This window comes from Lepidochelys kempii, chromosome 1 (assembly GCF_965140285.1).
Source record: "Lepidochelys kempii isolate rLepKem1 chromosome 1, rLepKem1.hap1, whole genome shotgun sequence".
NCBI lineage: Eukaryota > Metazoa > Chordata > Testudines > Cheloniidae > Lepidochelys > Lepidochelys kempii.
Window position 1 is genome coordinate 262,251,658 of NC_136380.1, and position 24,712 is coordinate 262,276,369.

Below are 24,712 nucleotides of genomic sequence, written 5' to 3' on the forward strand. Positions count from 1 at the left end.
GGTTCTTGTGTGGCAGCTGAACTGCACCTATTATTTACTGCATTGCAGGAAGATTTCAATCTATAAAAGGAGAAAAGCTAAACAGAATAAAAGCAAGGCAAAAAAAATCACCAATTTTCATCATATGAACTTGTGACATCCCCCTCTCACTGTAGGTGGGTGGTTAATTGTTGATCAGTAATACATTATGGAACCATATGTACATCAAAACTGTAAACCAGTTTGCATCGTTCACTATACTTGTTAAAGTAAATGTTAACATAAAGAAAGCATTGACACTAGTTTGCACTACTCTAATAGTTGAGAAAGCAGCCATGTAAGTGCCTTATTCCTCATTTGGGCCCTTAAACTAGGACTTGGACGCACCCTCCCAAGAAGTGTGTGTAAATTGGAGAATTACAGCACTTTAGCAATGGGTCCCATACACAGCTATACAGTAGAGCTGGTGGGAATGTCTTCATTGAACCGGTTTTTAGACCAGAAATGCTGGTTTTGATGACTATTCCCCGGGGGTGGCCTTTTGAAGGGAAAATGTGTTCACTTTGGAAAATGTTTGTTTCCGAGTTCTTCATTTCTAATTATTTTTATATTATTTCGTAACACATCAGTAGCAGTACTATTCAGAGCGCTATTACCACTGACATGTTATGGATAAAATGTAATCCTATGCAAATAAAAAAGCCCCATGTAACAAAACAGCATTAGAATCCAAACGTCCAGATTTCAAAATGACATTTTGAAACAAAAACTTTCCAAAACAGAACTTTTTTGGAAATTTCAATGTCTGGGAAATTTGTTTTCATTCTGATTCTAACTGGAAACAAATTTCAAAATGTCAAAATTTCCCGCTATCTGGAAATTGAGTTTTGACCAGGCTAATGGACAGCTGAGTATTGGTGCAGTGAGACAGTACTTTGAAACCCAACAATGTTCTTTATGGACAAATAGCAGTTGGGAAATGAAAGTGGCCAGGGAGAGGGACACTGTTTGCCTTTCCACCCAATTCCGCACAGCATGGTATGAGAACGTGGTGCTGAGCTAGATCCCTCCTACCAGAATTGGGCATATTCCCTCTTGGGTCGACAGCCTTGCAGGGATTAAGCACTCTGCAGTCAAAGCCCCTGTGCCCTCTGCTTGCCACAGACTATGCTACAGTGTCTCTCATTTTAAGCTACAGCCTGTGTAGCTGTTTTTAATTTTTAATCCTGTTTTTCTTTTTTTCTCTTTTCTCTCTTACTTGACAGCCCACTGAGAAGTTTGGAAAGATCTTCTCTCTTCAGGTTGGATGGAAAAATGTGGTCGTGCTGAATGGGTTAGAAGCTGTAAAGGAAGCATTAGTCCAGAGATCAGAGGACTTTGCTGATCGACCACCCTTTTCTTTATTTGACCATTTGGGCTATAGAAAAAACTGTGAAGGTAAGTGTCCCTCGAGCAGTTAAAGCTTCTCATAGTCCTGGGCAAATTTCCCATCTCCTCCATGCACATCAGTTCTTGGGGAGCACAAACAACATGGCTCTGCTTTTCAGCAAAATGGATGCCACCAGCAAGAGCCTCAAAGGCCATCTGGCATTATAAACTTTATTTGAAAACCTGTTTCACAGACAGCCCCTAGAGTCACAAAAACCGGAAGTACCAGGAAGTCTGGCCCATGGAGCGGTGTTGGGAACTATTGCTCTAGCTCACACAGCTTCCCAAGGGACCCAAGCCCATTTCTCCCCACAAGTATCACTGTCATGAGCCATGTGTACAGTGGCACAGTTAACGGGGAAATAATTAACTAAAAAGAGTAAATCAATACAACAAAACCAACCCTTTTCCATTTATTTAAGCAGCAGGGAGGGGTGGGGGGAACAGGTGGCTATGTGACTAGTATTTCTTTGAAACCCTGCAGGGATAATGATGGCAAGGTATGGCCGTGGCTGGAAGGAGCTGAGGAGATTCACACTCTCCACCTTGAGGAATTTTGGGCTGGGGAAGAAATCCCTGGATCAGCGCGTGACTGAGGAAGCTGGATATCTATGCTCTGCGTTCAGTTCTAAAGATGGTATGTTTGGGAGAGTGGAAACTCTCATATCTCTAGTCATAAAGCAGGGAAGGGGGGTGCTCTCAAGAGTAGGGTACATGGAGCTGGAGGGAAGAGCAATTCTAGAGGAGGAGGAAGAGAGGTTTCCATGTGAAGATGATCCAGCCACTGTGGAGGGGATTCAGCTAAATAGCAAGGTGCAGTGCATTTCCCACTTCCTGTGGTGTTGGAGGGTCTCGTTGAGTACATCCCCATGTAGCAGCAGGCTGCGATCCTGGTGTGCCTCCTAATTTCCTGGGTTGGTTCCTGTATCTTTTTCAGGCCATTCTTTCAATCCACGCTTCCTCATAAACAGTGCCGTCGGCAATGTGATGTGCTCCCTCACTTTTGGCAACCGCTTTGAGTACAACAATGAGAAATTCCTGAGGATGCTACATCTGATAGAGGAGGCTTTCAATATAGGAGCTGGAATCATGTCCCAGGTAGCCCACAAAAATCTGATTGTCAGTAAAGATGAAACCTCTTGGTTGCCTGGGTGGGTCCGAGGGGGATGAAGAGCTCACACTCCATACGGTGTTTTAGACAAAGGTGCCGTGGTGCTTTTGATGCAGGGATTATGAACCAGTTTGGATAAAACAGAAATCTCCTGAAACCCGTCAAATGCTTTCTGGCTAGGGTTTGCACATGGCTATTTCCCTTGTGTTCCTCTGCATTTTCTAGAGGCAGCTGGGGCAGGAAGTGGGACTGCTGAAATGCCTGGAGATAGGTTGGTCTCTTCGGCTTTGTCTACACTGGCACGTGAAAGACAAAACTTTTGTCAGTCAGAGGTGTTAACAAAACATCCCCCAAAAGACAAAAGTTTTGTCGACGACAAGCGTTGGTGTGAACAGCGCTTTGTCAGCAGGAGTGTGTCCTGCCAACAACACTAATGCCACTCTTTGGGGGTGGAAGTTTTCTGTCAGCAAGAGAGCTCTCTCCCGCCGACAAACAGCAGCTACACTGCACGCCTCTAGCGTGACGCTCAAAGCTGCGTAGTGTAGACATAGCCTTAGTATTTCTTGGTCAACAAGAGATGTGTACAGGAAATTCTAAGGAGGGCTTGTTATCGGGAGATTTCCAGCCCAGTTTGGATGAACTGATGGCCTGGGATAGTTTAGAGAAGTTTCCTAATTTGTAAGGGTTTTTCTGAACAGAACATCTAAAACTTAAAACAACAACAACAACAAAACCAACCCCCGACTTCAATGCTTTTCAATACAGTAAGAGAACTCTGTGAATATTTTTAGGGAAGGAAGGCATCCAGAACCTCCCACCTTCTCCCAACTGGGAACACAAGTGACTTTGCTCTATGTGATTTTTGCAAGAAGCTGACTTTCAGACTGGATCTTACTACTATCTTCTATATCACACACACATTCTTACAAAAGAATTAACTATCCCATTAGTACAACCAAGATCAGGGAATGGCGAGTGAGAGACTTTCCTCTCCTCCAGAAAACCAGCCCTTCAAGGGAACTCCGCCTTACAGGCCCTTGGCCATCACACTCAATAGATAGATCAGGAGAAAAAAAAAAGGTATATGAGCCCAGCCCATAAGAGTCAGTGACATTTATCCTGAGTAAGGACTGCAGCATCAGGGCCAGTATTTGTAACATTTAAAATCTCCCTAGAGCCTTGAAACAATAAGAAAAGTCTCAACAGTAATCTTTCCCCTGTCCCTCCATTCTTTCACTGTTCTCCTGTTGCCACTGTCATGTGGATGGGAGGCTAGGAACAGCCCGTAACAGAATGAGTCTGAACTGAGGAGGGTGTTTACTCACAGGGGCAGTTAGTCAGATGGTTAACTTACATGCAGACAATGTTGGTCAGAACACATTGTATTGCATGGTGGAGGGAGCAAGGTAGGGAGCTCCAAAACATTTACCCAGTGTGAAGTCGGGGAGCTGGCCTGTTGGGAACATTCCATCCCAGTTCCATTTCTTCCCCCGCCGAGTATCTGAGAACTGCCTTTCTTATCTAATGCTTTTCCTCTCCTGTCTCTTCCGTCCTAGATTCTGAACATGATGCCTTGGTTGTTGTATATTCCTGGGCCTCATCATAACATCTTCCAACCCTATGCTGATAGCTTTGACATCCTAAGAGAGATTGTGAAGAAGCACAAGGAGACCCGGGATCCAGGCTTTACCAGAGACTTCATTGATGCTTTTCTGGAGGAGATAGAAAAGGTAGGAGGAGACAGACATGGATCCATATTTTGCTGTTTGGATATGTGTGGTTGTGATGGAACAACCTGTCAGTTATGCTGAGACCTGGACCCTGCAGGTCCTTTCACCCGAGTGTTGCCGGCACCCAGTGCCAGAGGCGAACAATAGCAAGGTTCGTTGCCCGGTGTGCGTCACCCAATAATCACAATGGGGTGGAGAAGCAGAAAAGTTTATTTGAAGCTGCAAAGAAGGTACAGGGAGAATAGAATTTTAAATCCTGCACACAGAGCAGGAAGTTACACAGGTTTTTATATATATATATTTTTAGCATATTTATTTAATAGCAAGCTGCCCTAAGTATTTATATAGTTACTAGCTAGTTTTTTTGTTTTTTGTATTATTTGTTAAACCATATATAAAGCTGCTTTATTCAGCATTGTTTTTTTATATTTGCTTTGTTTGGCCTTGTTTAGTTTCAGGCAGTTTGACTTTGCAACATATTGTTGCAGATTTTTAGCATAACTGCTGCGAGTGCCTTCAGGCGGGGGGGCCAAGGACACTTGGGCCTAGTGCGAGGGGGCATCATCGACACTCGTGGTCTTCCATTCTCTCGAGTTACCTAGTGGCCATGCCCCAGTGTCCCCAACAACTCCCGCCTTTGAGAACACTCAACAGCCTTGGCTCTGAGTTTTTTCACTTGGGCTACTTATTTTTTTACAATAGGATTTTGCATAAGCACTTTGTGAAAGCCCTGAAGAGAATGACTTATTAACTTTTGCAAAAGGGCCCTGACACATGGGACTGCACAGCATAATACCAGTAATACAAGCAATACAGAAAAAAGAAATTTTAATAACAGGCTAAATAAACCACCAAGCCAAAACGACAAACCCCAGCCTGAAAACAAGGTTTGCAACCAATTGCTCTCGGGGCAGTATAGGCAACCTGTGCTCTGGCTCGGGCATGGGCCTTAGGCTGTACCACCTTTTTATAGATTTTATCATTGCTATTATTTATATATACATAACATTGGGGCCTGACGAGGGCACAAACCCCTTCTTGGGATGCTAAGAGATAGTCCAAAGCCAGCCTGTTTTGGAGGGAAAAGGTCCTGAGCTGCTGTACCTTTTTTTATTTAATGTTTTTATTGCTGACTCTAAATTATTAACCAAGTTTTTTAACTTTAAGGCAATTTTTTAAAGTACCATTTGCAGCCTTACAGTATAGCGGCCTACGCATGCCATGGCTGGCCCAGTAAACAGTGGCGCTATTCTCAGTACAGAGCACCCTACAAGCTTCTGGGTTGTGAGGGGATTTTTTATATTGCCCTTTAATGCTGTAGTCAGTCGCCGCAGGGTCTTTTTTTGTGACTTAACAGAGGTATTTTGGGCATTTCTAATCTTGCCTTTGGGCAGTGTGGCAGTTATTGACAGATGAGGAACTTCATGAGCTATATAAGAGCTATCTGTTCCGTTGGCTGGCAGCACCTTGTAAGCCTTTTGACCACATACAAAACAGTGACCCTATAGGGCCCAGTAAGGACTGTTTTTTAAGGGGATTCCTGGGATAATTAAGGCTGCTTTGGCTGCTTTTTTAAACAGTTTATATGCCCCTAAGAGGGCATCCCATTTTTTTGATCGGGTACAAGTGGGGGTGTTTCTAATTGTGCTGTTTAAATTACACTTGCCATAGAGACTACTACAAACCCACCATTGGCTTGCTACATTGGAGATATTAACTGGACGGCAAGTTATATTTCTAAACCTTTTTTCTGTGGTAAGATTATTTGTAAGAGTTTTTTTAAAAGGGGAGGAACCATTACACCCACACAGCTGACCTTTTTTTTTGGTCTTTATTTAATACTTATTAGCCCATTGTGTAATAACACAGGAGCTCTTTCCCACAGGACGCCCATAGTGATTAAATTGGTTTCGGGTAAAACATAATACGCCCTCAGTGAGTATTGCAACTGAATACTCCTGGTCCTGATAGGTGGCTTGCTGTAAAGAGGTCTTGTTTCAGAACGGCGAGTCCGTTCTTTCCTGCTCTTTGGTGGCGGCTAATTCTGCTAGGGTCGGGGCAGCATGTCAAGGGGCATTCCCGTTCTGGGGGACAGTGGGGTTGGAGCACACACCCAGCAATCAGTCTGATTTGTTAAAGTAGCAACATGGTGCGCAAGCGAAACAAAGGAGTTATGCTCCCGATATGCACGGTTTGGAAATACCAATACAGAGAATAACAATGTTACCCAATTAATTATCACCAGAGTCTTCCCAACCCAGGGTCTCCAGGACCTGGGTGGGCCCATTTTAGCATTAAGGTGCCCACTATTTGTGTCTTTTAAACAGTAGCTTTAGCCCGAGATCGTCACTAGATGAGGAGTCAGCAGGTTGGACGGTCCACTGTCCTGCTGACGAGGGGGCAGGTACTGCCTTCAGACGAGAGTGATGGATCCAGTTCTTGTGTCCCTCGATCTTTGCCGCTGTATGGGAGATCAGCAGGACGGTATAGGGTCCTTTCCACTTTTCCTGGAGAGGCTCATCTTTCCAGGTACGAACAAGCACAGAGTCACCGGGCTGTAAGGAGTGGACGGGAGAGTCCCAGGGGAGAGGCTGGGAATCCTTGTATACCTGTGAAGAGACAAGAGAACAGCAGACAGGGAACACATATACTGAGACAAAAAAACCATCACCCAGCTCCCATTCCCCTGACAGAACCGGGGTGCCATTCATAGGCCATGCCCTTCCAAACATAATTTCAAAGGGACTAAGCCCTAATCGACCCTTAGGGAGAACGCGGATACGGAGTAGGACGAGGGGCAAAGCATCAGGCCATCGCAGTGAGGCTTCTTGGTACACTTTTGAGAGATGCCGTTTAAGGGCCTGATTGGTCCGCTCCACTACACCACTGGCTTGCGGTCTCCAGGGCGTATGGAGTTTCCAGGGGATCTGTAAGGCATGTGAGATGCTTTGAATGATTTTTGACGTGAAGTGTGTCCTGTTGTCAGATTCCATCCACCAGGGGAGTCCAAAGCAAGGAATGATCTCCTTAACAAACTTGAGGGCCACTGTTCTGGCAGTGCAGTTACGGCATGGGAAGGCTTCTGGCCATCCGCTGAACCGATCCGCTATGACAAGGAGATATTTGAACCCTTGGGTCCGGGGAAACTCAGTAAAGTCTATTTGCCACATTTGTCTGGGGCCCGGAGTGGGTTCCAGGGCAGCTGGTGGCACAGGATGTCCCGGTCGGGGGTTATTCTTTTGGCAGACTAAGCAGTCTGCCTGTACCTGGGCAGCCAGGGGTCGGAGTCCGGAAGTGATAAAGTATTTTGCCATTAGCTGGATAAGTGCTTCCCTGCCAGCATGAGTGGTTTGATGTAGTTTTTGCAGCACCGGCCGAATCAGGCCCTTTGGTAGGAGGACCTTCCCTTCTGAGGAATGGAGCCATCCCTCCTTTTCCTGGAGAACGAGTTTGTCAGTTAGCTGTCTCTCCTCCCCAGAGTACTGGAAGCTCCCCTACTGATGGGGTAAGGGCATGCATATGGACGTTCTCAGTCTGAGGGGATGGCAGGGTGGCAGCGTGCTTAGCCTCTCTATCTGCCCGGGCGTTACCTCTGGCCACATCTTGGTCTTCCCTTTGATGGGCTTTACAGTGTACCACCGCCACTTCCAAGGGAAGTTGTATGGCTTCTAGGAGCCGGAGGATTTGGGGCCCGTACTTGACTGGGGAGCCTTGGGCTGTCAGCATTCCCCTTTGCTTCCATTGGCCAGCATGAGCATGCAGCACACCAAAAGCATACTTTGAATCAGTAAAAATGTTGACCCGCTTTCCTTTTGACAGTTCAAGTGCACGGGTCAGGGCTATTTGTTCGGCAAGCTGGGCAGAGGTCCCAGCAGGCAAACCTTCAGCTTCCACAGTGTCATGGAGGGTCACAACAGCATAACCCGCCCTCCTTTGCCCATCTTTTACAGTACTGCTACCATCAGTGTACCACTCATAATCTGCATTTGGGAGGGGTACATCCTTTAAATCCGGACGGCTGGAGTACTGGACATCTATGATCTCTGAACAGTCATGTTTCTGTTCCTCTGTTTCTGGCAAGAGGGTGGCTGGGTTAAGGGAGGGGCAAGGCTGTAAGGTGACTTCAGAGTTCTTTAACAGCTTAGCCTGATTCCGAGCCTGGGTGAGCCAGAGCCCACCCTTTGCATTCAGTAAGGCTCGGACCATATGGGGAGTATAGATTTGCATAATCCCTCCCAATGTTAGCTTTTCGGCTTCCTCAAGCACTAGGGCAGTAGCTGCAAGTGCCCGTAAACATGCCGGCCAACCCTTTGCAACCTGATCCAGTTGCTTAGAAAAATAAGCCACGTCTCCATGCTCCTCACAGCTGTGTGAGCACTTCTAGGGCCACCCCGTTTTGTTTATGTACATACAACTGAAACGGCTTAGAGAGATCCGGCAGGCCCAGAGTCGGGGCTTCCATTAACTGTTTTTTTAAAATTTTAAATGCCCTGTCAGCCTCTAGGGTCCAATAGAAGGGGTCATGATTTGCTCCTTTTACACAGTCGTACAGGGGTTTAGCCCATAGTCCAAACTCTGGGATCCATATTCTGCAAAAGCCTGCCATACCCAGAAATGCCCTGAGCCGCTTACAATTACTTGGGGTAGGAACTTGACAGATAGCTTCCTTCCTTTCATTTGAAAGCTGATGCTCCCCTTGCCGTATGTGGAACCCGAGGTACTAGTACTTCGTGCTAGCCGATATCGCCGGAGTCCAATAAAATTCAGGAGGCTCACGGTGGCTTTAAGGCAGGGGGTTTGGCCCACAGTGGCAGTTAACAAATCATTTACATACTGCAGAAGGAGGGCCTTTTTATTATCCCACTCCTCTAGGTCCCTGGCCAGAGCCTGACCAAAGAGGGTGGGGGAGAAGATCTCCTGTGACGGGGTGGCAACTGGGATGGTAAAGAAAGCATCTTTCAGATCGAGGACTGAAAAATGGGTATACTGTCCCCCTGTAGAAGCCAATAAGGTATACGGGTTAGGGACAAGAGGGTGCAGAGTCTTAACCCGTTCATTGGCTGCCCTTAGGTCCTGTACCAGCCAATACATGCCATCAGACTTCCGTACGGGTATAATGAGAGTGTTCCAGGCTGACTGACATTCCCGGAGAATACCATACATTAGGAATTGATTTATAGTTTTTTGTAAACCTTCTTTGGCTTCCCTCTTGATTGGATACTGTTTTACTTGCACTGGGCCTTTCCCTGGTATGAGCTGAATAGTAATGGGGGTCTGGTGGGTGGCCTTTCTGAGATCCCTGATGCCCACACGAGGGGGTACACCTGGTCTTCCCACAGGCTCCATTCTGGGGCTTGCATGGCTGAGGGCTCAACTGCAAGGGTCATGATCCATGCATTCTCAGCGGGTAAGGTAAGGGTTATTTCATCCTCAGTAAAATGCAGGGTGGCACCAAGGTGACAAAGCAGATCCCGTCCCAGCAGAGGTGTTGGACACTCAGGGAGGTATACCAGCTTGTGGGATATAGTTCGGTTTCCCAAAGCGCATTCTGCTGGGGCATACACTGGGCACTTGGTGTCTCTGCCTGTGGCTCCCACCACGGTAAGGGAATCTGCTACTGGCAACTGAAGGGGTCGATTTACGGCAGTTCATGCCACTCTAGAGTCCACTAAAAAATCTATTTCTGAGCTTCCCACCCGCATCTTTACTCGGGGTTCCAGGGGTAGGGTGGTCCCTCTCCCCTGACACCCCTATTCCTGTTCCGCCATCGCCATCATAGAGGCACACCCCTTTTCTTTCCTTTTTGGGCACTCATTTTTTCAGTGTCCCTCTTGTCGACACAAGGCACACTGGTTGCAACCCAGTTGTCTCTCCTGCGAGCCCGGACGTTCGTGTCCACGGCCCCTTCCTCCCCGGCCATTTCCCTTAGTGCCGGCCTGTACCGCTGTTACCATCAGTCTCACTTGCTTTCTCTCCTTCTCTGTCTCTCTCAGACTATAAGCTCGGTTTGCAGTTTCTAAGATTTGTGCCATGATCATGCCCATTAAATTCTTTTTTTTTTGTAACTTTTTTTTAATATTAGGGGCTGCTTTGCTTGTAAAAATTCCCTTAATAATTGATTCAGTTGCCTGATCAGTTGCCTGCGTTAGTGTTCTGTTGAATCGTGTCCTGAATATGCTGTAGAAAGGCCCCTGGGCTTTCTTTTAAATCCTGCATTACTTTATATGGCTTTGCCCAATTATTATGTCGGACAGCCAAGTGATGGAGTCCATGCAAAAGCAACTCCTTATAGGAGGTAAGGCGGGTCATATCCCCATGATCATTTGGATCCCACCTGGGGTCTGCTCGGGGAACTTGTGCATCTGGGTCAGGGACATTAATACGATCCCAGTCGTACCGTTTCTGCGCCTCCTCCCTTGCCTTTGACACAACCTGTTGTCTTTCAACCTCAGACAACAGGGTTCGCAGGAGGATGTTACAATCATCCCAGTCCGGCTTGTGGCTGCTACGACATCCCTCAAAAACTGAAATAAACTTGCTTGGGTTGGTGGAAAACTCTCCTGCCTGTGCTTTGAAAGCAGCCAAATCCATTAAAGGGCACATGAGTATAAACTTGCATAGTCGTGGCCGGACGCCTGTCCGATCCAGACCGGGCGACTTTAGTTTCGGTGATTAAGGGGTATAGGCCAACCACTGGGGACTTACAAGGTGTGAGTGTAGGGGCCGAAGGGGACACCGGCTCTGCCATTACAGTGAGGTTGGGGGTCTGGGGACTAACATTAGCTGTTACTGAACCAGTCGGAGTCAGATTACAGTGCTGTAAAATATCTGGTTGAGTACATAAAGCCAAAAACAAATGCGCATACATATGTTCATTTTATTTCCTTGTTTTTTGACAGAACAGGAGTAACTGGAGGATCATGTTGTAATTAATTGACCCACCTGGTGGCCACCACTCCTGGTCCTCTAGTTGATATTGAGGCCAGTTAACTGTACAGAATTGTTTTAATTGACTCTTAGTCATTGGATCCGCACCAAATACCTTCCAGTTTGCTAGAATGCACTCTAGGGGCGTACACCATGCCCTAACCCCCGAGCTCTGTCCCTGTCCCATACCTACAGGGTAACTCTGGGCGTCCCCAGGTTCCAACAGAGCATACAATCCGGATTTCAAAAGGTTCCTACCTTATCCAAGGGACCGGTTCCTCACCGTCGTCCACAGCTGCTTCTCCACTATATGAGTGCGTTGCACCGTTGTGCCCTCCGGGGTCGATCAAATCGCGTCTCCTCTGAGGCCCCCAATGAACTCACCGGTGTGCGCTAGGCGTCGGTTCTCACCGCAATCCTCGACCTCCAGGAGGGGTCCGGGCAAGGCTAAATAGCAGCCTCGTCGCCCACCCAGGGACGCCAAAAGCGGTTGCCGGCACCCAGTGCCAGAGGCGAACAACAGCAAGGTTCGTTGCCTGGTGTGCGTCACCCAATAATCACAACGGGATGGAGAAGCAGAAAAGTTTATTTGCAGCTGCAAAGAAGGTACAGGGAGAATAGAATCTCAAATCCTGCACCCAGAGCAGGAAGTTACACAGGCTTTTATACATTTTTTTTTAGCATATGTATTTAATAGCAAGCTGCCCTAAGTATTTATATAGCCAGCCAATTCAGTTACCAGCTAGTTTTTTTGTTTTTTGTACCATTTGTTAAACCATATATAAAGCTGCTTTATTCAGCATTGTTTTTTTATATTTGCTTTGTTTGGCCTTGTTTAGTTTCAGGCAGTTTGACTTTGCAACATATTGTTGCAGATTTTTAGCATAACTGCTGCCAGTGCCTTCAGGCGGGGGGGCCAAGGACACTTGGGCCTACTACGAGAGGGCTTCCTCGACACTCGTGGTCTTCCATTCCCTCGAGTTACCTAGTGGCCATGCCCCAGTGTCCCCAACACGAGTGCATGCAGCAAAGAGCACAAAGCTGTTGCTCTCCAGTGCAAGTAGAGGCAACATGTAGGCACACACATGCAAAAGCACTAGGTGAGTGGAATTAGATCTCGAGATCCTCATACACCTACCCCCTTATACTCAAGGGCACATGGAAAAGGATGTATAAGGAGGCCTTGGTTTAAGTGTAACCTCAGCTCACAAATGCGGTGCTTAGTTATTTAACAATTCACCTTATCTTCCCTGCCTCTGATTTATCTCGGTTCCAATAGCACTTCACTCCCAGTGGAGTGGTATATGGCATGTGTGAGAAAATGCCAATCAAAACGCAGTTCGAGGTCATTATTCACAGTGAGGTAGCCCCCTAAGCTCCGAGGCAGGATCAAGGCCCCACTGTGCTGAGTGCTGTACGGATACACTAGTAGACACAGTCCTGGCCCCGCAGACGTTAGAGTATAATTTGCTCTATTCTGTGTGATCCCTTTCACATTATTTACTGGCCTAGGTGTAAGGGGACTGTTGCCCCCTTACTAACATTCAGTGAGGGCGTTTTAGTTGCTAGCTCCCAGTACTAAAAGGGGGAAGGGTTGATGGGGAATCAGGACCCTGAGACTGCCAGTCCCTAGGAGCAATGGGGAGAGGCCAATGCTCCAGGTCAGCCTGAATGACAGGGCGGGCAGGCTAATCAGGGAGTCAGGAGGCCAGGGTGGGCCCCATCCTCCGTGTGGGCTGGAATTGCCTGGGGCAGACAGAGTGGGGCCGAGCTAAGGAGAAAGCAGGGGCCCAAGCTGAGCTGTGGAGCAGAGCTGTGCCAGATCCAGAGGGACCAGAAAAGCAGGCCAGAGAGAGCAGACCCTGTCCTGGGAGCAGAGCTGCAACCCCAAAGCCAGAGGCACAGCCCAGAGAGAGCAGACTTGCCCTGGGAGGAGAGCTGCAGCAACCAGAGCCAGAGGGGCCAGAAAAACAGCCCACGAAGCAGGTCAGTGCTGGGAGCCCAGTCACAGAAGCAGCCTGAAGAGCAGACCTGTCCCGGGAGCAGAGCTGTAGCAACCAGAGCCAGAGGGGCCAGAGAAGCAGCCCAGGGAGCTGGAGGAAGAGTGGAGCTGGAGCTAAGACAGAGTGGAGCCGGAGCTGGGGCTGGAGCCGTCCGGAACCAGGTGTCATGAGCAGCTAGGGAGAGCAAGGGGGACCCTGGGCAGTGGGCCCAGCACAGGGAGATGCCTCAGCCAGGAGGCTCTGCAGGCCAGACTTGGAGGGGGGATTGGTAACCCTGACAGGGCGGGGGCAACGCTGGGAAGAAGGGCCCTGCCACCTAGAGCCTGAGAGCATGCGGTCACCACCAGAGCGAGTGTCCAACCCACAGCATCCCTGCAGCACAGCCAGGGCCTGAGAAGGAGGCCTGGGACTTACAAGGACAGACTGTGAACTGCCTGGACATTCCAGAGACACTGTTTGTGATGTTCCCTGCCACAGAGCGGGGTGATGTGTTTCCTTTAACCTTTCCCATTTTTCCTTATTCTTTTTAAAATTAATTGTTGATTAAATAACTTGCATTTGCTTCCAATTGTATGTAATGATCAGTGGGTCAGAGAAGTGCCAAGTGCAGAGAGAGTACCCCGGAGTGGGGACACCCTAGCCCCTGTCCTAGGTGACCACAGCAGCGATGGGGGTTGAGCCCCCTGGGAATCCTGGGCCAAGCCTTGCTGGGGTTATAAGGACTCTGCCAGACAGGAGAGTGGAAGGGGAGTCCTCAAGGGCAGGGAGGCCACTGGGTAAAGGAAGTGGGAGTGAGGACTCAGATCCTTTCGCTAGCCCACTTCACTGGGGTAGTGCAGAAGCCAGGAAAGTTCCCCACAATAACGGGACTATTCCCCCGCTTACAAAATTGGCATCATGAACAGGATTCTATCCACAGGGTCCACCCCACTGGTTTACTGGTTGAGTTCTGGTAGCACTGTCCAGACCTGGTCAAGAACCCTATCATGTCTGGAATTGAAGAACTACGGGCCCAGTTTGCTGAACTTCAGCGCAGATTGTCAGACCAAGCTGAGGCATTACAACAAGCTAGAACAGAGCAGAGAGAAGGCTTATCACTGGCTTAGGCGGTAATAGACCAACAGGCAGCAGAAGCTAAGAAACCCCCTACTATTTATGTCCCACGGAAGCAGAAGGTCACAGAGTTTGGTGGCTTCCCGACAAGATCAAGAGACATTATGGTAGAGGAGTGGGTCAAGTCTGTGAAGGCAGCCCTGTGTGTGCTAAGAGTACCTGAAGAAGATCAAGTAGACTTCGTAGAGGAGCACCTCAAGGGCCAGGCCAAGGCCACAGTAAAGTTCATGGTAATGTCAGACAAAAAAGATGTGGAAAAGGTATTTGAACTTCTCCTAGAAGTGTATGGAGACAAGGTACCTATTGGAACCCGACTAAAGGAGTTCTTTGAGTGAAAGCAGGAGCCCGGTGAAACTATCCAGGCATATGCATATGACCTCCAGGAGAGTATGAGCAAAGTGGAGCAGCGAGACCCTCAACGAGTTCCAGACCCAGATGTGGTTCTGAAAGAGCAGTTAGTGCTGGGGCTCCAGGATGATTCCCTCTGCTGCAAAATGAAAAGGAAGTTTAAGGAAGAGCCCAGTGAGAAGTTCCATGAACTCATGCAGGCTGCCATTATATGGTCAGAAGAAGAGGAAGTTCCTGTGACAGAGACAGCCAAGCCTAATCCCCATACACAAAGTGGGGGCCTAGTGAATGCAGCTGCTGGGGAAAAGGCCCTGCCCCAAACACAGTTAACACTGGAAAGTTTAAGTGAGGCTGTCCAAAAACTGTCGGTCCAACAGGAGGAGATGATAAAAGTGATGACTGAGTTAATGAAAGAAAAAAATCCCATTAGTATGTCAAAGTATCCAAGGGCACCGGGATCCCGAAGAGCCCCACTAAAGGATGAGCTGGGAAGGTACATCTGTTACACTTGTGAAAGGCCAGGGCATACTAGCCGGGAATGTCCACTAAGAAAGAGAACAGAGTCCCAGGCACTGAAAACCAATGGGGCACCAGGAGCGAGTGGTCCATCTACAGTAGAAGGCCAAGCAGTGGCAGAAGGATTCCTAGGCCTCTCCTTGGTGGAAAATCACTCTGCATACAGTGTTGAAAGGAATGTGGGCAATGCCAGCATATCTAGTGACTTCTGTAAGCGAGCTTTTGGAGACTGTCTAGCTGCTGAAGTATGCATAGCAGGGGTGAAGACCAGATGTTTGTCAGATACTGGCTCAGAAGTCACCACCATTACTGAGTCACATTTTCAAAAATATTTGAAAGACAAGGAGCTGACCATGCACAACACACAGTTTGTATGTCTAACAGCAGTTAATGGACTGGCAATCCCAGTGGTGGGATGCCTGGAAGCAGACATAGACTACATGGACCAGACACTGCCAGGGAAATGCATCTTCATCCTGAAAGACAAAGACTCTGAAGGGAGCCATGTGGGAGAAGGAGTCCCAGGGATTCTAGCGATGAACATCATTAGTGAGCTGAAGGAGCTACCATTGCCAGTAGAAGGAACTAGGAGGATGAACCATCATGGACACTCTAAGAAGAATGCTGTGTTGAGTAGAGTACTGGCTCGAGCACAGAGACAAAATCATTCATTGGACCCTGCGGGGCAGATTGGAAATGTTAAAGTGGGCAGAAAACAGAAGATTGTTATTCCTCCTCAGAGAGGGAAGGTCCTTGATGAACACTGCTGTGTATCAGAAAATACCAATAGATATTGAGCTCTTGTAGAGCCTACATCTGGGGTAAACCTACCTAATGGACTTCAGTCAGCCAATGTACTATTCCCCCACTTACACATGTGTGGCAAAGCAGCCCTACCAATACTAGTGAAATTTTAAAATCTCATCCATCCTTGCGGGTTTTTCCTGTCAGCATGCATTCCTTACCCAACTGCAGAGAGAGATGTGGCGGGAAGGTGAGAGTGAAGTTGTGATGCCCAGTGATATGACCAAGTCCAAAGGTGGCTCTGTTGCCAAGTAAACATCAATGACACTATGGAAAGAGACAAAAATCCCACATCACTAATTATAGGACATGTACTGATATAGAAGAGTTGCCAGTAGCCTTCTCTTGGCCAGGTCTCATGGCTTATAAACTAATTCTTATTTTCTTTGACTTCTCCGCTGCTTTCAGTACCACTGAATGCACATTTCTGTCTGTAACTGTGCCTCAGTGGGCCACAATTGAGAATGCCAAACTCAGGACAAACTGCTGAGAAATAGGGCAAACACAACCCAAAACTGGTGGTTGTTCTTCCATGAGATATACGAAACCAGCAACAAAAGTAAACTCCTGTTTCACCACCCTAGCTAACAAGAAGTCATAAAAGCAGTTCCCTTGGGCATTCCAGTTCTTATGTCACCACCAAAACACTGGATTTAAAGGTGAGTGGTTCTTTACAACCAGTCTCATTAAATAAAAGTTTCTTCTGAGCCCAAATGACCAGTCACACACCCAGGTTAATATATAACTCAGATTTCACCCAGAAATCATGCCGATGCAAATCCTTTAGTATGTAAAATCTAAAGGTTTATTTATAAAAAGAAAGAAAGAAAGGTGAGAGTTAAAATTGGTTAAAGGAATCAAATACATACAATAATTGCAAAGTTCTTCTTCAGGCTTGTAGCAGTGATGGAATAAACTGCTATCTTAAGTCAAGTCTTTGGCTGCTTCCAAATTATTGGAAGGTCCTCAGTTCATTGGTTAGAATTCTCCCATTAGTATAGTCCATATTCCAGAGGTTTGGCTAGAAAAGAGGCTGGAGCAGGATAGAGGCAAAATGGAGAAGTTTCCAAGCCCTTTTATCTCTTCTGCCATGTGGAGGGAATTCCATAGTTCTTACTGTGGAGAATTACAGCAGCAAGATGGTGTTTGGAGTCACATGGGCTTGACACAGCAGGAAATTCCATTAAGTGTAGATGGACGTCTCTCCATGGTCCATTGTCAGTTAAATGTTCTTTCGATGGGCCACTCCATTTGAATAGTCCCTCCAAGATGTGCTGACTACCTACCTTGTGGGCGATACCCCAAGAGCAAATATTTCAAATCTAGATATAGAGCCAACACTTATAACTTCAAATACAAAAATGATATATGCATACAGATAGCATAATCATAACCACAAATCATAACCTTTTCATAGACACCTCACTTGACAACCTTTGTATAAGATTTGTTGCAAATATATAACAGTGGTTGTTCTATATGGTCACATTTTAATCAGATAATGTCAGAATCCCAATGCAAAACTGATGCAGGAAGTGGTGTCCCAGACATTACTGGATGTATCACAGGGATTTCCCATTTTTGGTTCTGTATTACTACAGCTTCTAACCCAATATTAGAAGTATCAGTGTATAACAGAAATGGTTTATCAAAATCATGTTTCACAATATTGTTGAATCCCTTTACAAACCCAATCAAGGTAAAACTTGGTTAGACCAATAGTGGATTGGATCTGCTTTTGCAGCATAATTTTTGTATGTTTCATGTGATTTTGCCATAAGCTAAAGAAAATAGCTAATTTATTCATACAAGCTCTGGAAAATGTTTGGAATCCAAATAACATCAAGTCAATGTAGATATTAATGTTCTCCAAAGTGTAGGAATCTTGGCATTTAGCCACGAAAGCAATATGGTAGTGTCCCACAGTTTCTCTTTTTATATAGCACATTAGATCTGTAATGTCTTTTCTCCTGAGAAAAGTTCCAAGACTGGTTACAGGCACTAGCTTTGAAATATCAGTATCACAAGGCCTTTTCACATAAAGTGTGTTCTTATGTCTCACTCTTAACATGTTCAAGGGTTTTTCCAAAAGATTAGGCACATTGTACATTTTTACAGTTGTTGGTATTGGCAACACATTAGTCACAACAGTTAACATTAGCATTAATATTAACATTAAGTTCATTACAAGTGTACGTTTACAATAATTTTTGTTATGCCACGACCTTGGCTCAATGTCATTGGGATTTTGGCATTTTAGGGTTAACCTGTGGCTTCCATTAGCATGACAAACTTTTCCCTTTCATCCCTCTCCAGTAGGGTTAAATCCTGAGCTCTCTTGCTTAACAGAATTCATTGGCTGGCTAGGTGTGTCTTCCCTGGTGACAGCTATGGGCAAGTCTTTCTCCCTCCATTCAGTTAAGTAATTTGCATCAACACAGACACTAGCTTGTTTACTCGTTTTTAGATTCTTAACTGTCAGGGTTCCTTCCCCACTCTGAACTCTAGGGTACAGATGTGGGGACCCACATGGAAAGACCCCCTAAGCTTATTCTTACCAGCTTAGGTTAAAAACTTCCCCAAGGTACAAACTTTGCCTTGTCCTTGAACAGTATGCTGCCACCACCAAGCGTTTTAAACAAAGAACAAGGAAAGAGACCACTTGGAGACGTCTTCCCTCAAAATATCTCCTCAAGCCCTACACCCCCTTTTCTGGGAAAGGCTTGATAATAATCCTCACCAATTTATACAGGTGAACACAGACCCAAACCCTTGGATCTTAAGAACAATGAAAAATCAATCAGGCTCTTAAAAGAAGAATTTTAATTAAAGAAAAGGTAAAAGAATCACCTCTGTAACATCAGGATGGAAAATACTTTACAGGGTATTCAGATTCAAAACACAGAGGATCCCCCTCTGGGCGAAACCTTAAAGTTACAGAAAACAGGAATAAACCTCCCTCTTAACACAGGGAAAATTCACATAAAACAAAAGATAAACTAATCCGCCTTGCCTGGCTTACCTATACTGGTTGCAATATTGGAGACTTGGATTAGGATGGGTTGGAGAAGATGGATTTCTGTCTGGCCTCTCTCAGTCCCAGGAGACAACAAACACGTAAATAAAGAGCACAAACAAAAGCCTTCCCCCGCAAGATTTGAAAGTATCTTGTTCCCTTATTGGTCCTTTGGGTCAGGTGCCAGCCAGGTTAGCTGAGCTTCTTAACCCTTTACAGGTAACAGGATGATGCCTCTGGCCAAGAGGGATTTTAAAGCACTGTATACAGAAAGGTGGTTACCCTTCCCTTTATATTTATGACTAACCATTACCAATTCCAAGGCTGGACTCTGTCTTAAAGAAATACCATCCATTTTCACTAGCAAGTTAGACTCAAGGTCCTTTTGTCTTTTCATTACCAACCTCTGCTTCAACATGGAATCAGATGTCAAATCCACTAACAGACAACAAGACATATTCAAAGTGTCTAGAGATCAAAGTTTGCCTGCCATCCCCTGTATTCTTGAGAGATCAGCTGCACAGCTGTCCTGCTCTACAGAATCAGCTACCCAGTTTTTTCTCTGAACCTGAAATACTTACTTAAAGAATCAACATGGAGCCCTTCCTGTCCCAACATTGGCTCCCCAACAAGCTGGTTAAGCTTATAGGGCTGTTCAAACTTCCAAACAATTTTTATTTTATGTAAAACCTTCTCAAAGCTATCCACACTGGGTCTTTCTGAAGCTGGGGCAGTGGATCCATACACATCTGAAAGACTCTGGCAGTTAGGAACTGAAACTACCTCAATTAAATAAGAACATAAGAAAGGCCATACTGGGTCAGACCAAAGGTCCATCCAGCCCAGTATCCTGTCTACCGACAGTGGCCAAGGCCAGGTGCCTCAGAGAGAGTGAACCTAACAGGTAATGATCAAGTGCCATCCATTTCCACTCTCTGACAAACAGAGGCTAGGGATACCATTCCTTGGCCATCCTGGCTAATAGCCATTAATGGACTTAACCTCCATGAATTTATCCAGTTCTCTTTTAAACCCTGTTATAGTCCTAGCCTTCACAACCTCCTCAGGCAAGGAGTTCCACAGGTTGACTGTGCGCTGAGTGAAGAAGAACTTCCTTTTATTTGTTTTAAACCTGCTACCCATTAATTTCATTTGGTGGCCCCTAGTTCTTATATTATGGGAACAAATAAATAACTTTTCCTTATTCACTTTCTCCACACCACTCATGATTTTATATCCCTCTTTCATATTCCCCCTTAGTCTTCTCTTTTCCAGGCTAAAAAGTCCTAGCCTCTTTAATCTCTCCTCATATGGGACCCGTTCCAAACCCCTAATCATTTTAGTTGCCCTTTTCTGAACTTTTTCTAATGCCAGTATATCTTTTTTGAGATGAGGGGACCACATCTGTACGCAGTATTCAAGATGTGGGCGTACCATGGATTTATACAAGGCAATAAGATATTCTACGTCTTAGTCTCTATCCCTTTTTTAATGATTCCTAACATCCTGTTTGCTTTTTTGACTGCCACTGCACACTGCCTGGACGTCTTCAGAGAACTATCCACGATGACTCTAAGATCTTTCTCCTGATTAGTTGTAGCTAAATTAGCCCCCATCATATTGTATATATAGTTGGGGTTATTTTTTCCAACGTGCATTACTTTACATTTATCCACATTAAATTTCATTTGCGATTTTGTTGCCCAATCACTTTCACCACACCCCTCATTTGCAGCAAACTGCTTGCAAAGACTACCAGGAAGATTTTTCTCTTCAGGAATCTTTCTAAGCAACAATCCATTTTTTTCTTGCTCTACAAAAGCATTGCTCTGTGAAGCCACAACAAACTCCTTCCGAGTTTCACTTACACCCAGAATCATCTCTGGCACATTAGGAGGATTTTCACATAACCCCTTTTAGGCAATTTGATAGACTTACTAGATAAAAGGTTAGAGGCACTCCCCTTCCTTTTGCCACACACAAGCTTAGGAATAATTTCCTTCTTGTTACAAGTTTCCACACTGCCAATCAAATCACCTTCATTCTTTCCTTGTGCCCTGGCTATGATATCAACCTGGTTAAACCGAGTTGTCACACCTTTACCCAGCAACACACTAGCAACAGGCAAAATAGAAGCACCAGAATCACCTGGTCCCTGGGACTCAGTTATGACATTAACTGGATGCAAACTACTTACAATGCCATTCTCCCCAGCAGACTCAAACTTAGCAACATTTCCGTCCTGGGCTTTAGTTGTATCCAGAACCAACTCTGGGACAACTGACAAATTCTCAAGTAGCATAAACTGAGAAACATTTTCTGTCTGCTCCACAGACAAAGAACGGGAAAGAAACTTTCTCTCAGCAGGCGTGCTGCTGCTATTTAAAACTGACAAACCATTGGAAATACCCTTTCCTTTGTCCCAGCACCCATGGCTGATTTCAGATACACACCTGGAAAGTGGGACACCTTCCTTAACAGGCAGGTTGCCACTCCCAACAGATAAACTGCTGTTCTCCACATTATACTGAGATACTTTAAGCAAATCACTTCTCACTTTTTCAGGCTTACTTTCACAAACTTTACTTGCCAACAATCCATCACCCCTAAAAAATCTACCTTTTTCTTCCTCAATTAGGACTTTAACCTGACCACCAAGTTTAATCTGCTCCAGAGAAACTTTTTCCTGACCAATGAGTTCTCTCTGTGCTTTAGCTAATTTTAGATTCACTTCTGAGATACTAGACAAATACTGAGAAATTTCTTCCACATATACCCTGCTTTTCTGCACAGACAAACAGCTATCTTCCCCAGACAAACATTTGGAGAAACCCTCCATAGGCAAATCATTGTCTCTAATAGACACAAAGTCAGGATTATTTCTTTCCTGTGACTAGTTAACTTGACTGAACAAAGCTTTAATATAAACCCCAATCAAAAGATCCTTAGGCAATAACTTCCTTACACCAGCTATTACTTCATGTTTATTACCATTCTATTCACAGTGGATTCTGGCTAAAGGCAAACTTACAGGAAACTCATAGAGGATTACAATATTCACACATTTATCTGGTAAATAATCTTCCTCTTTGACAAAGACGAAAGCTTATGCTCAGATAAATTTGTTAGTCTCTAAGGTGCCACAAGTCCTCCTTTTTTTTTTGCAAATACAGACTAACACGGCTGCTACTCTGAAACCTTTAACTAGAGTGATGTTAAAAGTTGTAATTTGCCCTAAACAGCTTTTACCATTGATTTTTTATATTCTCTGCACAAGTTATGGGGTTTACCTTCACCTGAGCTCACAGTAAAAGCATTTTCATAAAAGGTGTCAGTGCTGGGGTATATTTGGTTTCACACAGACAACTGCTTAGAGTCAAACAACATACCAACATTTTTACAAACTGGATAGATTCTATCCCCATCTTTGCTGTTGAGAGGAGCTGGCTTTTCAGGATGATACAGTTTCTGCTGTTCTTCCATTGCTTTTTTGATTTGGAGCTCATGCCTAGCAGTTTCTTGTTGTATCTGGCGAACCATCTCCCCAGTAGTTTCTCCCCAACTGTTGCTTCAGCATTCTCTGTGGTGGATCCTCCTCTGCTCGTCCACTGTCTGTGGAAGTCCTAAAGCCTCTGCCCTTGCCCGCTCCCTCTACACTGTAACTCTGAGGAACCATATCTGCTTACACAGTTGCAACTTTCATCTCGAGGCTCATAACTAGCAAACCAAGCTCAGCTCTCCTGACCCATCTCTCGCTAAGGAGTCCTGTACTTCAGTCCCTCTGACATTTCTTCCGAGGTGATTTGTCCACCGTGTAAGTTTAACATAGCTAAAAATGAGATTCTTACTTTTTTCCAAAACCCCTCTCCCATCTTCCTGCTCAGCCAGGATCATAAAATTAGGTTTCTCTATGAATCCTTCCTCTCCTCCCCCTGCACACATCCAATTTCAAATCTTGCTGCTTCTTTCTCTGCTTCACTGGTTCCTTCTTGTTTATCACATCTGATTTAAATCTCTTGTCCTTGTCTTGAAAGTCTTACACAACCCACATTATATCTTGGACATAGTCTCTTAATGCATCACCCCCATAACCTGTGGTCTTTCAATGCCTTACTCATTTAATTCTCCCACAGTTTTCTCTGTGTCTTCTTTCATGCTACTTCATACCACTGAAACACCCTCCAAATTCTGGTCTACTAAGCCATTGCCTTCTCTTCATCCAAATCCCTTCTAAAGATCCACTATTTTCTTCTTGCCCACAAGAAGTAAGTCAATGATTTTAAGCTATTAAAATATCCTTATTATATTTTCCTTTGGACTTCCCATTGCTTTTTGGTGCTTCTATGAAATCTAGTATTATGAGCCTTGAAAGTAATGCAAAAATATTTCAAATTTCATTCCCATACTTCATGAAACCTTAATGACTCTACCTTTGATCAATGCATGAATTGCTGGTTTATTTAGCTCTTCTCAGTCAAGGAAGAATCTTGAAACTCATTCATATTTTGAATTCTAATCCCTACTAAGAAGATTTTCAGGATTGTGGGCCTGTCTCCTGACTGCCCTATACCTTGTATAAACATGTGCACCAGTTCAAAGGGAGTGTAAAATGCTATCATTCTGATCAGGCATCCTCCTCCACTCTGCATGGGTGTCAATGATCACACCAGGTGTGGGGCAACAGGGCCTCAGACTCCTACGTCTGGAAAATGCGTTATACACCCAAATGTATGCTCCTAGGTAGTAGGGTGAATTAAATAAAAAACAACAAACCCAAGTTGTATGACAAGTCTATTGTTATTTCCTTCAGGCTAAAATGGACCCAGAGAGCACTTTCAGTGAGGACAACCTGATCTTTACAGTTTTTGACCTGTTTGGTGCCGCCACTGAAACCACCACTGTAACCCTGTGCTGGGCACTGCTGTTCATGCTTCGCTATCCTGATGTCCAAAGTAAGTGATGCAGTTTGGGAGTGCCAGAGCTTCCTCACACCCTGTACCTCCCATTGACAAGTTTCCAGTATTTTTCTACTTATAGATGCTTTTGTCTTTCGGATGTGACCTCCTGGAGTACAGTCAGTAGTATTTACTGTTGGACAGAACTACAGTAATGAGGAGGGGATAAGTCCACACAATCATCATGGAGCATTATGTGCTGAGGGGGAGAGCAAAATCTCATGAGGAGAGGGAAAGCCCTTGTTAAAGATCTCAGTATGTTCACAGAAACCCACTGCTACTGTTAAGTGCACCTTGTGTCTCCAGCAGCTCCTTGCTAAGTTTTCTCTCTCTGGCCACAAATGCTTAAGCCAAGATTCGGTAAATGACTAGCAATTTTGGGCAGCTCAGCTTTTGGGTGTTCAACTTGAGATACCTTAAAAGGACGTGATTTTCAGAGGGTGGCTACTCAGCACTTTCTGAAAATCAGGCCTCTTGTCAAAACGGGCACCTACACATTGTGTCGCCCACAAGCACTAGTCACTTTGGAAAATCTTGGCCCCTTTCACTTCCACCCCCGATCAACTTCAGGGATATATAAGAAGAAACCTTTTCTCAACTCTTTTACACAATTTCTTCTTGAAACAATTATTTCTCCAACACATAAAAAGAGAGTCTGCACTCAGCTTAGTCCTAATACCACATAGGACTTAATTCAAGAAGTTCAGACACTAAGTGTCACCACCATATAAATAAGTTCAACTGCTGAAGGGAAAGAATCAAACCAAAAACTTGCACTTTCC

At 45.3% G+C, this 24,712-nt stretch overlaps 1 protein-coding gene across 1 annotated transcript in view; it reads left to right on the forward strand.

Moving 5' to 3' along the window:
- Nucleotides 1–24,712, forward strand: part of LOC140904901 (cytochrome P450 2D15) — a 35,559-nt gene that overhangs the window by 784 nt on the left and 10,063 nt on the right. Inside the window, exons 2-6 of the mRNA XM_073327257.2 lie at nt 1,245–1,416; nt 1,892–2,044; nt 2,345–2,505; nt 4,075–4,248; nt 23,786–23,927. Coding sequence (XP_073183358.1) covers nt 1,245–1,416; nt 1,892–2,044; nt 2,345–2,505; nt 4,075–4,248; nt 23,786–23,927 — 802 coding nt within the window. The remainder of the gene's footprint in view (nt 1–1,244; nt 1,417–1,891; nt 2,045–2,344; nt 2,506–4,074; nt 4,249–23,785; nt 23,928–24,712) is intronic.